The sequence below is a fragment of the Scomber scombrus genome, chromosome 10 (assembly GCF_963691925.1).
Source record: "Scomber scombrus chromosome 10, fScoSco1.1, whole genome shotgun sequence".
Lineage (NCBI taxonomy): Eukaryota > Metazoa > Chordata > Actinopteri > Scombriformes > Scombridae > Scomber > Scomber scombrus.
The window spans coordinates 29,297,379-29,315,755 of NC_084979.1; the positions used below are offsets into that span (position 1 = coordinate 29,297,379).

General features: G+C 38.0%; 2 protein-coding genes across 2 annotated transcripts in view; one reads left to right on the forward strand and one right to left on the reverse strand.

Annotated features, from left to right (window-relative positions):
• Window positions 1-13,416, forward strand: part of irak1 (interleukin-1 receptor-associated kinase 1) — a 416,029-nt gene extending 402,613 nt beyond the window's left edge. The window contains exon 17 of the mRNA XM_062427480.1: window positions 13,405-13,416. The gene's annotated coding sequence lies outside the window, so the exon portion shown is untranslated. The remainder of the gene's footprint in view (window positions 1-13,404) is intronic.
• On the reverse strand, window positions 2,826-6,126 carry LOC133987748 (galactose-specific lectin nattectin-like). Its single transcript, XM_062427192.1, has 6 exons — window positions 6,058-6,126; window positions 5,850-5,868; window positions 4,707-4,789; window positions 4,170-4,304; window positions 3,904-4,015; window positions 2,826-2,893 (listed from the first exon to the last, which is right to left on the reverse strand). Exons 1-6 carry the CDS (start codon window positions 6,124-6,126, stop codon window positions 2,826-2,828), a joined length of 486 nt encoding a protein of 161 aa, XP_062283176.1.
• Window positions 13,417-18,377: the final 4,961 nt, after the last annotated feature.

An 18,377-nucleotide genomic window follows, 5' to 3' on the forward strand; every position in this document is an offset into this window, starting at 1 on the left:
GTGCTGACACATCTTTCCACCAACACTTTTGCTTTGAAAGGTCCTTAATGTGTTGAGTCTTCTGCTTTGAGCATCTAGGTTGAAATAATGTTACCACTTCACATTCCATTCACATTTAATAATAACAGTTCTCTTGCATTTCGGCCAATACATTATACTTCTGACAAAAGATTACAGTAGGTTGTAATCTTTAGTTGCACACTGTGCTTGTAAGTTGTTATTTATGGTTTGCACATATCTATTTTTAGGGGCAAATGAGAGTGAAATACTTGCACTGCAGAGCCCTGATATGTTGAACTTTTTTTGCAAACAGTTTGTTGCTATTTTGCTTATTTTTTCTCAAAAAACAACAACTGCCTGTTGCAGCCTAAAACAACACTGGGAGTGAACCAGAAGAGTAAAGTTGCAGCTGGACCATAAAACAATGAGCTGAAACTCACTATAAAGCTGTGTAAAGCTGGGGGGGGGGGGGGGGGGGGGGGGGAGGGAATGCAGAGTGATCTCCAGTTAGCAGTAATTCACCAAGAAAATAAAAATAAGACTTTATGGTATTATGGATATAATAAATGTAGGATTTAAAACATTCAGCTAAAAACAGCTGTGTAAATGTTTAAATACTCAAACACCTTTGTTAGACCTCAAGGACATGTTTTGTTGAGTGACACTCGGTGTACACATACCTTTTGTTTGTTTAAAAAAAACCCTTCAGTGCCTCTTCCAGGCAGAGATCTTTGTTAAGGCAGAAAACTTTGTTTTCATGATGTAAACCTGCGGGAACACACTAAACACACACAGCTTGTATCATTGTTGATTTCTTCATTACTCTGACCGTTATTTAAAGATGATCATTTAATTCAGTTTAACTCATGCAATGCAAATGACAGCTTTCTAACTTAAAGAGCTAACAGCGTCTGTGAACAAAGCCAAGCAGACTGAACAGGACAGAACAAAGGATCCAACCAAGACTGAGCTGCAGGGCTAAAATACAAATGGATGGGTACGAGGATAAGATGGGGAAAACACACAGGAACAGGCAAGGAGGTGATTGGCTGGGGAAGGCAATGGGAGCAGGGCATGGTTAATGAGGATTGATGCAGGACAGGTGTGGAGGGAAGTGTGGAGGAAAAGGCAGGATGAGGATACAGGGGAAAACAGAAAATCAAAACCCCATTAAACAATGTTCTTCCCAATGAAATGACACACACAAACCCAAAGTACCACACACATGTAACATAACCTGAATACACAGCACTTCAACCTCCCCCATCTGCAACAAACAAAACTAAAAACCCCAAAACACAAAAAGTCCAGAAATCCAGCAGCAGGCAAACTAGTTTGTGTAATTACACATTTGTACTATATATCAGAAAGTTGAGACATCTTCCTGTTGCACTGTGAAGATTTATGCAGCAAATATTTAATCAGTTTTTTCCTTGTTTCCTCCAGGCGGGGAGTTCTGGTCCTCTGAAATGATGCGAACGCGGAAGTGACTTAAAACTGCATTCTATCAAAAGGCCACCAGGGGGCGACCGCTTTGGTGTCAAAAGGACTTCTGTCTCTATACAAGTCAATGGAGAATTCACCAACTTCTCACTTGATTTATAACCTCAGTAAACGTTTTCAAAATGTGTTTATGGTCTCAATCACTAGTTTAAAGCCTTCTTCAATGCAGTATGATGTTCATTTGTGAAATGTTGGCCTCCCTGATTTTATATTTGACGATAAAGCAGGGTATGCATTAGGGCGTGGCTACTTCGTGATTGACAGGTTGATTGGTTCACAGGTTCAGGAGGGCGCCTCATGCTCCTCCTGATGCCCATATAAGTAGAATCCGTGGTTTTTTTTTACCCAGCATGCACCTGAAATGTTCAAGATGGCGCTGCCCAGATCCGAAACTATTCGCTTCCAAGCAGCAGCCCACAAACCAATGGGTGACGTCACGGATGTTACGTCCATTTCATATACAGTCTATGGTTTCCTCATATCTTCACAGGAGACTAAGAAAAGTTAGATGTTCCAAAAAGTGTATTAATCTAAATAACATTTAATGGCTGTCGTCAAGTCACCCTTTCAACGTCTGTGTCTGAAGGTGGTTTTTACCTTAAGAAAAGTGCTATTCCACTGGTGGCTGCTAGATGTTGGCTTGAAAAAATCTCTGCCTTCAAATGACTCCCATTCAAAAATCAACTCCTCTCTATGATTACAAAGTCAACCATTGTTTTCAACAAGTCATTATGGTCTCAATGTCTAAATTCATGAAGATATTGTTAATATCTGAATTTTTTATAATCACGTTAAGATTCATACACATTAAGATTTATACCGGCACTGTAATGAACAATATGGTGTGACACAGCCTTATGTGTGAATGTAGCTTAAACATTTTAGCTTGCTGGGCGTTAACATTTTTGTTTTTGTTTCCATGAATTGTTTTGTGGTGGATGCAAGTTAAAAGGATATAAATATTTTTCTTTAACTGACAGAAAATACTCAGTTTTCAGTGTGTAGTTTTGTGTGCCAAAGTACATGTGAGCACATTAGGTTGTCTCTTAAAAACTCTGGACAAGCACATTTTCCCTTACACTACCAAATTATATAAATCTTTCAAAGAAATGTAAGAATTAACAGTTACACACCATATATAGTATGAAAAAGGGGAGACAGATTGCATTGCAGGATATGTGTTTATTGATTCAATTGAAATTAAATCACATTTATCTTCCAGCAGTGAAATCATCGAGGCTTGACTTCCTGGAGCAAGTGACATACATCATCAAGGGGGAAGTAACATCCTCATGGTAGATGTGTTGGCACAAGCAAGATTATTACTTTTCCATGGCACAAATGAAAGATCTCTTCACGTGGCACTTGATGTCATTGACAACATTTTTTCCTGTGGACAGAGTTTTAAAATAAACATGTCATGGAGAAAATTAATTCATGCAAATGATTTAGTGATTCATCCTAGTCTCTACATAAAAAATATTTAACAATCAACAGTCAAAGCTATCATGCCATGGACAATCCAGCATCTCAATAAGCAGCTTGGGTTTGATACAGTTTGATCTTGGAAAAAGATTAACAGACGCACTATACTGTAGATTTTTGTATGTTAAATAACATTATGTTGTTTATATGATATATTTTCCCATAACATATTAAATTTGAACACAATTGTTTAAGCTTGACAGTTGGCTCTTGATAGTTCAAACAGTTGGTAACTTATATATTGTATATTCAGTTTATTCACTAGGCGGCCCGTGGGCCAACTCCATCACACCGGTCTGCAATCAGTTTTGTTTATAAATAAAATGTAAAACCTGAAGAAAAAAAATCAAGTGAATAATGAATATTTTTGCCACAATAAATCTTTCAAGCCAGCAGAGCGCTCCTGTGTAATGTAAACTAGATCCTGTTCTACATTATCAGGTATGGTAGCTGGTGGTATGCAAATGCAAGAAATTCTGAACTTAAATAGCAGATGGCTCAATGTCACTATTAACGTTGAAAAAATAAAACTCAATAATGAAAATCGTCAATTCGAAAGTAACTGGACTGAGAAATATGTGTACATTGAAACTGTTGAGGGCAAGCCAATGTGGTCTGCAATGAGTGCAGCTCAGTTACAAAGAAATAAAACCTGCGGAGACACTTCAAAAATCAAACATCTCAGTTCTGATGCAATAATAGTTCAGGGAGATGTTTGGCCTCCAGACCCCGACTTTTCTGACAATATAGTTGAATATATCTCAAACATATTGTTTGATGTGAAACATATTGAAACATATTGTTCAATGATGCTTTGTTCTGTTAAATTTAGGCACACAAATTGTTAATTTGAGATGACTTTTTTTTTTTACTGCTAAATCAGCAAAACAACAACACATAGAAATGAGTTCGTACCGTCCCAGTTGATCTCCATGCACCCTTCTCCTCCTGAATGATTGTTTGGTTCCCCCTTACCCCACCCTTCGAAGTCAAAGTGTGAACCATCACTCCACAGCCACACATTCTCCTAAGGAAAAAGTTTTAAGGGTTAATTACACCTGCTAAAGTTTATGAATCACTATATTGTGATCTATTCAACCACATCAGACCTATCAGCCTATATACCATAGCAGGAATGAAGTATTAATTGCAAAAGATCCTCTTCTTTGATAAAAACTCACCTTTACTTTATCATAGCCTCCAATCCAAGTTGTCTTCTCTACTTTAGCCTTGTTACGAATCAGCTCCCTGATGAAATTGCGCTCGGCAATGGAGCGGATGGATGCCAGATTTCCACCATAAGAAGTGCAGGTACGCTGATGAGGGCGACAAGGTGGAAACCACAAAAAAAGAAGAAATGAGTGAGGATATAATAAAAATAATACACAGATGGAGTGACTTGGATGAGGAGAAGTGAAAGAGTTGAAAAGTTGAAGAGAGACAAAGGATATGGACATTACTGTACTGTATGAACCGACATTAAAGAGAGCAAGCCCTGGTTATCACTCTAATAAGTGATTAACCCTCAGTGAAACAGTATATTTAACAAAGAGTGATGGGGAGAATCTTAAATCTCTACTTTCAGGATCAATTCACTTGAGACTGACAGCTAATTGTAAACAGTTACCTCACAAATAAATAAGCAGCAAGCTGTTTCAGAGTATATACCATAAATATATGTTTCTTGTAAACAGTTAAAGCTGTTGTTGTTATAATACCTCTGCATCAGCCCAGTCCTTTTCAACGATGTTGAATTTGTAACAGCGCCCCTTAAAGTAACTCCAACCCACAGGGCAACAATCTACGAAAGAAAAGTCAATTTGCAATAATTAGTTAGCATCACTGGCGTGGCAAAAGTGTGACAGGAGTGAACCCTTCAACTGTCCTCCCCAATTTCTTTTTGCATCTATACTATTCAATAAACCCCAGCAAACATGATTACACAAGTGGCACAACTGACAATCACCAAAGGAAATTTACTGAGGTTTTTTCATGACTTCAGTCAAAGAGGAATTGGTGGTTCCTGCTGCTTAAAAAAAGAAACAAACACAAGCTGACCAACACTATAAGAAACACCCTCCTAAATCTAATTATCACCGTTTTCTGGTCTAATATTTGAGTGAAAGTGGGCCTGTATCTAAAATTACTGTGTCATGAATCCTGTCGTCATTTTCCACCAGAGTGGCTGAAGTACAGACACTTTGAAAATGAAGTTAAGCCCTTTGTGTTAATTGATTTGTTTTCTATCAATATACATGGATACATTGTAGGGGAATCTGTAGGATGTTATATTCCAACATGCTAAAATGATTCAACAGTATCAGCCTTTCAGATTTCTGTTCTTTATGCCAGTTTCATTTGTATATTGAGGAGTTTAAAATGTTGTCATGACATATAGAAGAGAGGATTATGTTTCTGAGTTTTTGGGTTTTCTGTTCTGCTTTTCTCTCCACATTTCCCCTCCAAACCTGCTCTGCACCCTCCTCTTAAGCCCTGCCTTGCTCCCAGCCAATCAGCTCCTCTCCTGTTCTCCTGTTTGACCTGCACCTCATCCCTCTTTAGTTCAAGTCATCTTTCAAGTCAGTCTTGTTTGATCCTTTGTTCTGCATTACTCAGTTTTGCTTTGCCTATATTCTTGAGACTTAAAGATAATCGTTCCTGCGCCTGATATCTCCTGCATTTGGGTCCACAAGCTCCGCTCCCTATAACATACTGTCTGTAAACACAGCCAACAGTTTATATGGATAATTCAACAGACAGAAGCTGTCCCAGTGAGAGGCAATCTTTAAATATTAGTACAATATTAATACACTGTTAGTGGTCAGACAGCGCCAGTTATTGTATTTTGAGCATTCACTAACCTTTGTCGTCATACTTCACCTGTGGATGTAAAAATCACATGATTACTAATAAATACTGCTCAACCAAGAATTTCTGTCCTTATCAACAATAACTGTCAATTTGTTACCACAAATGCACCAGGTGGCTATATGTAGTCAAAATCGTTCTCAATCCTGCCTCACTTTAGGGGTTGTAATATTAAGAAAATATTTAAAAAGAAAACTGTACCACGTTTGCTTCAATCCACAGTCCACTGGTCAAACAGAGGAGCACAATGACATACAGACCGGATGCCATCTGTGTAAAGACACATTAAAGAAGTACATGCATTATTCAGATGGCTATACATGGACAACATGCAAGATATAATGATATTTCACATATGTGTGGTTTAAGATTTAAAAAAATGTGGCAGCGTAAAGAATAAGACCTTTAAAACATATTGCTGTTTAAAGAACAAAGTGGAATAAGGTTTGTTTTTTGGTAAAGCTTTATTTTACAGGTACCCTAATTTTATACTTATTCACACTTAAGCTGGAACCAGAGAAGCTGAACAATAAACTGATTATCAAAACAGTTGGCAATTAATTTTTCTGTTGATCAACTAATTGACCAATCGTCTATTTAAGATGAAGTTGTCTCACAAATTAATTTCTGGAGCTGTTTTCTTTTGATGGAAACATGATCGGACCTTGATTATTATTATGTGCATTTTAGAGATAGATTTTTGTTCGCTTTCATATTTTTGTGTGTTTGGAAAAAAAAAAAAGTCTAAAAGTCTATGAACTCTACTGGAGGGATGAACACCATTCTTCCAAAACACATTCCTCATTTGGTGTTTTGCTGATGGTGGTGGAGAGTGCTGTCTAATACATCGGTCCAACATCTCCTATAGGTGTTCAACTGGATTAAGATGTGGTGACTGTGAAGGCCATAGCATATGATTCACATCATTTTCATAGTCATCAAACCATTCAGTGACCCTCTGTGCTCTATGGATGGCAGTAGTGTTATCCTGGAAGAGACCACTCCCATCAGGATAAAAATGTTCTATTAGGATAAAGGTGATCACTCAGAACTACTTTGTATTGATCTACAGTGACTCTTCCCTGTAAGAGGACAAGTAGACCCAAACCATGCCAGGGTTAGGGTTAGGGTTAGGGCTAGGACAGAGCCACCAGATCCCCTCACCCTATAGGGGTCAAATATAGTATATTCTATTCTATTTTATTCATTCAGGCCTGTAGCTGCTGTTTAACTGTTTATTCTTAGAACATTTATTAGAAAAGTTTACTCATTTTTTTAGTGCAGGGGACTTTTAAGGAAATATTCTGATATATAATATGAATCATAAAGCAAATTACTGAAAATACTGAGTATTTTCTGGCAGTTAAATAAAAGCCACCAGCTATGGCTACAATACCAGTGGAATAGCATCATTTACTGACTACTGACAATTGACAGGCTTTGGTGCCAATAGTCCACAGGCTGGTGGGTTTTCTGTGGCAAAAAGTTGCATAAGCAACAGGGGAGCACTTCTGGCAGTCACGCATGGCATTTTACTGCCATTAAACTGGACATCTCTACTACGTTTTACAGTTTTAACCCAAACCATGATCTTTCTGTTATCCTAGCCAAGTGTTTTTTGTGTCTAAACCGAACTATGTTAAATCCCAAACCATTTTCAAAAAATGTCAATCTAATCAGAAGATCTTACCCAATCAATACCAATGTGCATGCGTAACAATAAATAAAAAAACACACTACTGACACAATCCATACTAATAGCCACTTCCTAAAGAAATATTACCGACTAAACCAACCCTTTTTAAAAACATGTTTTATAATTTGTACTGAAATTGCATCATAATCTCTGTAAAATACTCCCAAAAACTAATACCTGCAAATTACTAATGAAATCGTCAGGAAATTAGTAAGAAATTAAAGGACCTGTACAATTTTAATTGTATGTCAGGAATGGTCAACTGAATTACTGACGAATAAATCTAACCCTAAATAAAATCAAAAGTAGATCAAGAGCAAGAATGAAAAGGTTACCTTGCTGTGATGATCCGATGAGTTTGCAGTTGCAGTAGCAGGTAGCAGGATGTCTTGCAGAGGGAAACACTGTCTTTTTATACATTTTCTGGCTGGTTTGATTACTTGAACGTGCGTATCTACAGGACACGGTTTATTATTAAATTACACAATGCCACAGCCTTAAGTAAATGTTAGAGTGTTCTTTAAACAATGTTAAAAACATCATTTAATGCATCAGCTAAAAAACACTTAACAAGAATAAAACAATGGTGTTAACGCCCAGCAAGTTGAACAATAGCCTCTTCTTACACAACTTGTCTAAGGCGTCAACTGGCAACAAAGTTTGTCACAGAGCTACATGTCAGTTCCTTATTTAATTGTTATTCGTTTGACCATGTCCGCCATCATGAGGGTTGTTCCACCTTCCTTATTTTTGTTCAGAGGAATGAGGAGGAAACTTGAGCAAAGATACACAAGAACAGCTTCCACAGAAGTCTTTTACTAGAGTGACACAATCTGTTGGAGTTTTATAACTCATTTGTTTTTTTATTCACCATCTAGATTTATTCTGTTAACTGTGATTAGCAAGTGAAAAACATTAACAAACTGTGGATAAACTGTGCAGAAAAATGACTTGACATTTCTATTAACTCCTAGTCATAAGTCCCACAGTTGTGAAATTGCAACATCTATTGGAGACCCATTCCTGTCCTGTATCATTGAAACATTTTTGGTTGGATTGCTTGTTTAATACATCCGAGGATGCCATTTATTCAGTCTCTCTACTGAACGACTGTGGCCTTCGGTCCAAAGCTGATGTGTCAGACATTGCCCAACATATTAACCAACCACAAGTCTTCCTGAAGCATATACCTACAAAAAAAAGGAAATGAGACATATATGTATGTACACTAGTTTAATTGTTTTTTTGTACTGATGTTTTTTTTTATATGTACACATACTCAGTTTCGGTCCCATAACATTGTCAGACCCACAATATGTTCCTTCCCAAAACGTTGTATCAAACCAAATTACATCAAAATAATATCATGTATCATGTATCAAGCTTTTACACATTTCTGTAGGACTCAAAATAAAGTAATATGGACTTGAAAATAAAATCATCAGATAAAGAACGAATGCATTTACTGTACAGAACAACAGCTTTGACCAACTGTATTATCATTATTATTAATATTATTCAGCCATTCATATGTCTTTATTAGATAGTGCCAGTGGATAGATGACAGGAAGCAGCGGGAGAGCAAGAGAGATGGGGTATGACCTGACGCTGCCTGAATCGAACCACGGATGTTGCAGTCATGTGGGATGTGTCATAACCAGGGTGATACAATGACATGCAGATATTATTTTAAAATGGTCTGTAAGTTGTACACACAGAGGTTTCTGTAAGGAACCACACCATAAGTGTTGATATTGCTGCATGACAACATCACGTATTCTCTGAAAGTCATGAACAGATCAAGATTTTATTTCTGTAGATGAATTCATGCATGATTCTGCAGCAACAGATGCTTTGATGATAAAATAAAAACATTTAAAAAGAAAATACCATTGTTTTTGATTATCACATGAACATGTTTATTTTTTGTTTTGTTTGATTAACTTTTTCCGTTTGCTCATTTTAATGCTCCAAGGTAAACAAAAGCATTTTTCAAGGCCCGGTGAACATAACTACATGTACAATGTTAATATTATTATAATATATTTGCTGACTACACAGGGCTACAGTCAAAACATCTATAGTGAGTTGCCTGTGTAATGAAAAACTGACCTCTGGTGGTGCATGTTGTGCACTACAATACATGATATTAATAGTGTCCCTGTGTCAATTTAAAGAAAACCCAGATAAAAAAAAACAAGGACAATTTGATAGCTGAAGTAATAATGTCATTGTAGATTTGTGAAACTGTTACATATATAAGTCCTAACCTGACTTCTATAAGCCCCTATTTTTAAAAACACAACAAAACAAAATACAAAAACTCGATGCTCCCCAACATGACACCAATAGAAGAAGAAAAAAAAGAGGGAACTTCTGGCCACATCATCCACTTGAACCACTTTACACGAAGACACACTGGCCCTGGTATTATAGTTATGCAGAGTATGGATCACAGTTATCTGATAACACAGTTATTGAAGAGCATGCCCTTTGTTAATATTGCACAAGGGATGCAGCTACTGTTTTTCTACTCGGAACTGTACTTGCAGCAGTCCTTCACTTCTGAATTCATCACCACCACCATGAGTTTGAGGGAATGAACTTAATAAATGATAAGTAATATTATTTTGCACCACCTACGGATTGTTCATTAATTTAGCTATCAAACCACTGTAGCAAGCAGATATCGTGTATCCTGAAGCTTTTATACATTTGTGTGGGACTAAAGATTAAGTAATATGAACTTGAAAATAAGACATCAGATTAAGAAGGAGTGCATATACTGTACAGAACAACAGCGTTGACAACTATATTATTATTATTATTGATAATAATAATAATAATAATCCATTTATATGTCTTTATTAGATAGTGACAATTGAGAGATGACAGGAAGCAGCGGGAGAGCAAGAGAGATGGGGTATGACCTGACGCTGCCGGAATCGAACCACGGATGTTACAGTCATGTGGGATGTGTCATAACCAGGGTGATACAATGACATGCAGATATTATTTTAAAATGGTCTGTAAGTTGTACACACAGAGGTTTCTGTAAGGAACCACACCATAAGTGTTGATATTCCTGCATGAGAACATCACGTATTCTCTGAAAATCATGAACAGATCAAGATTTTATTTCTGTAGATGAATTCATGCACATGCATTCATGATGATCACATGAACATGTTTATTTTTTGTTTTGTTTGATTAACTTTTTCCGTTTGCTCATTTTAATGCTCCAAGGTAAACAAAAGCATTTTTCAAGGCCCGGTGAACATAACTACATGTACAATGTTAATACTATTATAATCAATCAATCAATCTCAATCAATCTTTATTTGTATAGCGCCAAATCACAACAAAGTTATCTCAAGGCACTTTACACATAGAGCAGGTTCTAAACCGTACTCTTCAAGTTTTAATTTATAAAGAGACCCAACATTCCCACATGAGCAAGCATTTAGCGACAATGGCAAGAAAAAACTCCCTTTTAACAGGAAGAAACCTCAGGCAGAACCAGGCTCAAAGTGGGCGGCCATCTGCCTCGACCGGTTGGGGTAGAGGGGAGAGAGAGGAAGAATAGGAGAGAGAGAGAGAAGCACATTGAAAATAAACATTGAAGCTAGAAGGTCCGGGACTGGAATCTGTCATCCGGACGTCTACAGGCCCAGATTGCCTGTGAGATGAGAAAGCACAGACAACTCCGGGGAAGAAGTTAAGGTTACTGAATGCATTAATAGTACATGAATGTTATTGGATATAGATGGATGGATAGAGAGAGAGAGAGAGGAGGAGAGAGGAGCTCAGTGCATCATGGAGGTAGGAGTCCCCCGGCAGTCTAAGCCTATAGCAGCATAAACTAGGAGCTTGCTAACTATAAGCTCTATCAAAAAGGAAAGTTTTAAGCCTACTCTTAAAAGTAGAGAGGGTGTCTGCCCTCCGGACCGAATCTGGGAGATGGTTCCACAGGAGAGGAGCCTGATAACTGAAGGCTCTGCCTCCCATTCTACTTTTAGAGATACTAGGTACCACAAGTAGGCCTGCGTTCTGGGAGCGCAGTGTTCTGGTAGGTACATAAGGTACTATGAGCTCTTTAAGGTATGATGGAGCCTGACCAGTAAGAGCTTTAAAAGTGAGGAGAAGGATTTTAAATTCTATTCTTGATTTTATGGGAAGCCAATGCAGTGAAGCTAAAATAGGAGTAATGTGATCTCTCTTTCTAGTTTTTGTCAGAACGCGTGCAGCTGCATTCTGGACCAGTTGGAGAGTCTTTAGAGACTTGTTAGGGCAGCCTGATAATAATGAATTACAATAATCCAGCCTAGAAGTAACAAATGCATGGATTAGTTTTTCAGCATCATTTTGAGACAGAATATGTCTGATTTTTGAAATGTTACGCAGATGAAAATAGGCAGACCTTGAAATTTGTTTTATGTGGGAATTAAAGGACAGATCCTGGTCAAATATAACTCCTAGGTTCCTTACAGTAGTACTGGAGGCCAAAGTAATGCCATCCAGAGTAGTTATATCATTGGATAATGTGTTTCTAAGGTGTTTAGGGCCAAGCACAATAACTTCAGTTTTTTCTGAGTTTAACAGCAGGAAGTTACAGGTCATCCAGGCCTTTATGTCCTTGATGCATGTTTGTAGTTTAGTTAACTGGTTGATTTCATTAGGCTTTATTGATAGATATAATTGAGTATCATCTGCATAACAATGAAAATGTATTGAGTGTTTCCGAATAATATTTCCTAAAGGAAGCATATATAAGGAGAATAGTATTGGTCCAAGCACTGAACCCTGAGGAACACCGTGTTTTACTTTTGTTTGCATGGAGGATTTATCATTGACATTTACAAACTGAAATCTATCTGACAGATAGGATTTAAACCAATTTAATGCTGTTCCTTTAATACCAATTAAATGTTCAAGTCTCTTTAACAGGATTTGATGATCAATAGTATCGAAGGCAGCACTAAGATCTAACAGGACGAGGACAGAGAGAAGTCCATTGTCTGATGAAGTTAGGAGGTCATTTGTAACTTTTACCAGTGCAGTTTCTGTGCTATGATGAGCTCTAAATCCAGACTGAAAATCCTCAAATAAGCTGTTATTATTTAGAAAGTTACACAGCTGATTAGCAACTGCTTTCTCGAGGATCTTAGAGAGAAAGGGGAGGTTCGATATGGGCCTATAGTTAGCTAAAACCTCTGAATCAAGAGTAGGCTTCTTAAGAAGTGGTTTAATGACAGCTACTTTAAAAGACTGTGGTACATATCCTGTCACTAAAGACAGATTGATCATATTTAATAAGGAAGTACTAACAGAGGGAAGGACTTCCTTAAGCAGCCTAGTTGGAATCGGGTCTAAAAGACAGGTTGATGGTTTAGAGGAAGTGATCATTGAGGTTAATTCTATAAGGTCGACTGGAGAGAAACAGTCTAGATAAATATCAGGTTTAAAAGCAGTTTCTGAGTTTCCTATGTTAGAGGATGAATCAGTGCTTATTGGGAGCAAGAGGTGATTAATTGTGTCCCTAATAGTTAAGATTTTGTCATTAAAGAAACTCATGAAGTCATCACTACTGAGAGTTAAAGGAATACATGGATCAGTAGTGTTATGACTCTTTGTCAGTTTAGCCAAAGTACTGAAAAGAAACCTTGGACTATTTTTATTCTCCTCTATTAGTGATGAGTAGTAGGCAGCTCTGGTGTTACGGAGGGCCTTCTTATATGTTTTAAGACTGTCTTGCCAGGTTAGGTGAGATTCTTCTGATTTGGTGGAGCGCCATATTCTTTCTAGTTTTCGTAAAATTTGTTTTAATTGTCGAGTTTGGGAATTATACCAAGGAGCTGTTTTCCGTTGTTTAATTATCTTCTTTTTTAAAGGAGCGATGGAGTCCAGAGTTGTTCTCAGTAAGTCTGCAGCGCTATCAACAATACAGTCAATCTGGGGGGGACTGAAATCAGAATAAGTCATCTCTGTTGTATTGCTCATTGGCATTGAGCTCAACATTGATGGAATTTTTTCTTTAAATTTAGTGACAGCACCATCAGACAGACATCTAGTAAGAACATGTCTGTCCAGTGGTGTATAGTCCAGTAATAAAAATTCAAATGTTATTAAGTAGTGGTCTGATAAAGAAGGATTATGAGGGAAAACTATTAAATGTTCAACCTCAATACCATATGTCAGAACAAGGTCGAGGGTGTGGTTATAACAGTGAGTTGGCTCATTCACATTTTGAGAGAAGCCAATTGAATCTAATAATGCAATAAATGCAGTGTTAAGGCTATCATTATCAACATCCACATGAATGTTAAAGTCACCTACTATAATTATCTTATCAGTGCTAAGGACTAAATTTGATAAAAGCTCTGAGAAGTCAGATAAAAATTGGGCGTACGGGCCAGGAGGACGGTAGATTACAACAAATAAGACAGGCTGTAAAGTTTTCCAGGCTGGGTGAGAAAGGCTGAGAACAAGACTTTCAAATGATTTATAATTAAGTTTAGGTCTAGGGTTGATTTTTAGGTCTGAGTTAAAAATGGCTGCAACTCCACCTCCTCGGCCGGTGTCTCGAGGGATGTGGGTATTGATATGACTGGGAGGAGTGGATTCATTTAGACTGACATATTCATCCTGACGCAGCCAGGTTTCAGTAAGACAGAATAAGTCAATATGATGATCTGATATTATATCATTGATTAATACACCTTTAGAGGAGAGAGATCTAGTGTTTAAGAGTCCACATTTAACTCTCTTATTTTGATGGTCCATTACTGGAGTGGTATTAATTTTGGTCAGGTTTTTATGTATCGCTCTTCTATTAAAAGCTGTTTTAATTGGTTTAGGAGGTCGGGGGACAGACACAGTCTCTATATGTAATTGGGTGGGTAACTGCTCTAGTGGAAGCACAGAGAAGCTTGTAAGACTGCAGCTCTGTCTCCTGGTCTGGACTCTGGGTTGTCATGGATTTGGGTCAATGAATTCGGCCATATTTCTAGATATGAGAGCAGCTCCGTCCAAAGTGGGATGTATGCCGTCTCTCCTAATCAGACCAGGTCTTCCCCAAAAAGTTTGCCAATTATCAACGAAGCCCACATCATTATCTGGACACCACCTCGACAACCAGCGGTTAAATGATGACATGCGGCTATACATGTCATCACTGATCAAATTAGGCAGGGGCCCAGAGAAAACTACGGAGTCCGACATTGTTTTAGCAAATGTACACACCGACTCAACATTAATTTTAGTGACCTCCGATTGGCGTAATCGGGTGTCATTTCCACCAGCATGAATGATAATCTTACTGTATCTATGTTTATCCTTAGCCAGCAGTTTTAAAGTTGACTCTATGTCGCCCGCTCTGGCCCCAGGAATACATTTGACTATGGTCCCTGGTGTCGCTAATTTCACGTTTCTGACTATGGAGCTACCAATGATCAGAGTCTGTTCCTCAGCAGGTGTGTTGCTGAGTGGGGAGAATCTGTTTGAAACATGAAGTGGTTGGTGGTGAACCGTGGGCTTCTGTTTGGGGCTATGCTTCCTTCGATTAGTCACCCACCTGCCCTGGTTTCCCAGCTGCTTGAGAACTACCGGGGGATTAGCAGTTATGCTAACACTGGCTGCAGGACGGCTCGCACCGGTTACTGGGGCCTGGCTAATAACTGGAGCTAACTGGCTATCCTTGGTGCGGAGCCGCGTTTCTAACTCACTAAGCCTCGCCTCCAAAACTGCAAACAGACTACACTTAGTACAAATATCATTACCGTCAAATGAGGCAGAGGAGTAGCTAAACATGTGACACACCGAGCAAGATAGAGCAGAAGAGTGAGAAGAGGGGAGAGAAGCCATGGCTAACCGCTAACCAAGATTAGCTGTGGAGCTAACCGGAGCTAACAATAGAGCTAAAGCAACAGAAGTTTAAAACTGTGGGTTTTAAGAGATCGGAAAAGCAAGAAGCGCTTTAAACCAAACAAGCGTATGCTTAAGTGTACAATTAATAAGTATCAACAGGAATTAAGAATATATAAAAGTTAGCGGAGTAGAGAGCAGAGACACTAACACTAATAATATATTTGCTGACTACACAGGGCTACAGTCAAAACATCTATAGTGAATTGCCTGTGTAATTTCACAACTGTGGGCCTCTGGGAGAAATGGGAGAAAGCCATTTTTCTGCACAGTTTATGTTCCTCACTTGCTAATCACAGTTAACAGAAATCCCCATTAAAAAAATCTAGATGGTGAATAAAAAAACAAATGAGTCATAAAACTCAAATAGATTGTCACTCCAGTAAAAGACTTATGTGATGGCTGGTCTTGTGTATCTTTGATCATGCTTCCTCCTCGTTCTTCTGAACAGAAATGAAGAAAATGGAACAACCCTCATGATGGTGGACGGGGTCAAATGAAGAACCATTAAATAAGGAAAGCCCTAAACTCAACATAACAGCAACACATCAAAATACAAATATCAGGGTCACATTAAGATTTATACCAATATTATAATCAACAATATGGTATGACACACCATTATGTGTGAGCTTATTACACGTATAATACCCGTCAGGCAGTGACACTGTTTTCTAAACAATAATGGCAGGTATGAGTATTGAGGTGCTTTTGCTAGATGAGCACATTTATACTACTCTTCAAACTCAAGATCTATTTTTGAATCCACTGGTGGCGGGTTACACAAATCATCACACCCCTGTCCCGCCATGTCATTTCTCACTATCATATAGAAGTTAATTTTGCTCTTTGACAAACTCCTCTGCTGGTTTAATTTAAAAATTAACGAGCTAATTTTAAAACATGTTGGGTGTTGATAATGCTGATGCCAAGCATTACCAGAATATTATTTTTTTCACAGTGTTAAAGGACAAGTCTAACATTTACTGAAGGCTGTGGCAATGTGTAATTTAATAAACTGTGTCTAGTGGACTGTGTACAAACTGTTGACAGTTGATAAAACAGCTCTCCAAGTGTATAGCCTTTCATCCTTGGAAGCTTCGAATGTGCAACTCTGACTGTTGCATGCTATCTTATGTAATGTCAGTTTGGAGCCCGGTAACATCTTCTGTGTATTCCTCAAGATATCAATAGCTTCTTTGTGGATAGGTGCAGATGCTAGTCTCTGTGGTCTTCTTGTACCACAAAACAATTAAATATTTACTGTACATCACGTCATGAATGAGACAGACTCTTTTCGGAAATGCAGGAGAACCTCCAAAAGGTTGTTGTTTAAATAAGGGCTGCTAAGAAGCACTTTGTTGAAAGACACTCCATCATATTCAGTGCTTGAAGTCAAAGAACGCCCTGAAGTTACCAGGTTTCTGGGGCTGATATACACCAAATGATGGTAAGTACCAGCGTTATTGATGTTTCTCCAATAAATTAGCAGGGTCTGTATGGTCATTTTCAAGCATTTCTTTATGAAGTAAATGGTGGTTTTCTGTCCAATCTTTTCCAGAGAAAGTAGATGCTTCATTGCTTGGTCTCTGTTACTTGGAAGTCACTGTCTGGGGGAGCAAAATGGTAATGGTCCTACCCAGCTGTTTCTGTCATCTTGATGAACTGCTCTCTTGATTATGTCAACAAAAAAAAAAGCTTGATCGTCCATTGAAAGTGCTGGCTTGTCATTATCCCTAGTCTTCTCAAACATGGCAGATCCCAGCTTGTCTATGTTAACCCTTTGGTATTTTTCCTCATTTCAAAAAGATGGAGAACAGCTGAGATGAGATGGCATCTGTGAATATTCTGACTAAACATTGGTCACTTATCCCTCGATCAAATACTCCACTGAGGGTGTATTTTCAGGTTTATTACAGATAATAATGTCACTTAGATTGGATTTTGAAATATCTTTTACATTTTGCCAGGTGGGCTCAGAAATGAATTATATCTAATTCATACCATTGCAGATATCTTTGAGCTTATTTGATACAGATTATAACCAGTCAAGATTGAGTTCACCCAAGATGATTAACTCAGAACTTAAAAATGGTGTCAGTAGCTCAGTCAATATAGCCAAGGCCTCAACTGGGGCTGATGGCTGCCTATAGACACCTACAATTATAATTTGGTTTTTGTGACCAAGTTAAACTTTTAAAGCAATAAAATCAAATATTTTTGGAAGTGATATACTTTTTAAGACTGCAACTAGAAATCTGCATTTCACATAGACAGCCACACCACCTCCTCTGCCCACCATGTCAATTCTAAATGAGTTGTAATTATAAATAGAAACATCTGAGTTACTAATACTTTTCTTAAGCCAGGATTCAGTGAACCTTCAATTTAGTTTGTAGTAGGGCTGGTTCATTATTATAAGGGGGACAGAGCTGCTGAGCCCAAAGATGGTCCTGGCACCATGAGCAGGGACAACTGAGTTAGTATGAATAGCTGCTAAACATTTACCTGCATTGATTAAATGTTAGATAAAAGAGGAAAGAATTTTCAATATTAGCAGAAGCTAATGTTTTGGGAGCAAACTGAACATTGACCTGTTTTACTGTGGACAAAACTTAACTAACAGGTTAATTTCCACCACTCATGGACTAAACCCAACTTTTTATGAAACATTTGGGGACATATTGGGGGCCCTTTCATTTCTAACTCTTGTCTTCCTTTTCTTTATTTCTGTTTTTAGAACCCATCTTGAAAATTTCCGGTGCACGCCAGGAAAAAATAAAAACACAGATTCTACTTATATGGGCATCAGGAGGAGCAAGAGGACGGAGCGGGAGAGGTTGCGAGGGCTGGATCTACCACAGTCTTCACCAGCGAACTGGTGATAGTAACCAAGTTAGCT

Coding starts and splice junctions, on each gene's coding strand:
- LOC133987748 (XM_062427192.1), bottom strand. CDS start 6,126: ATGGCATCCGGTCTGTATGTCATTGTGCTCCTCTGTTTGACCAGTGGA. Junction 4,305..4,706: donor AGGACTGGGCTGATGCAGAG/GTATTATAACAA, acceptor CGCCCTCATCAG/CGTACCTGCACTTCTTATGG. Junction 2,894..3,903: donor CATGGAGATCAACTGGGACG/GTACGAACTCAT, acceptor CTCTGTCCACAG/GAAAAAATGTTGTCAATGAC.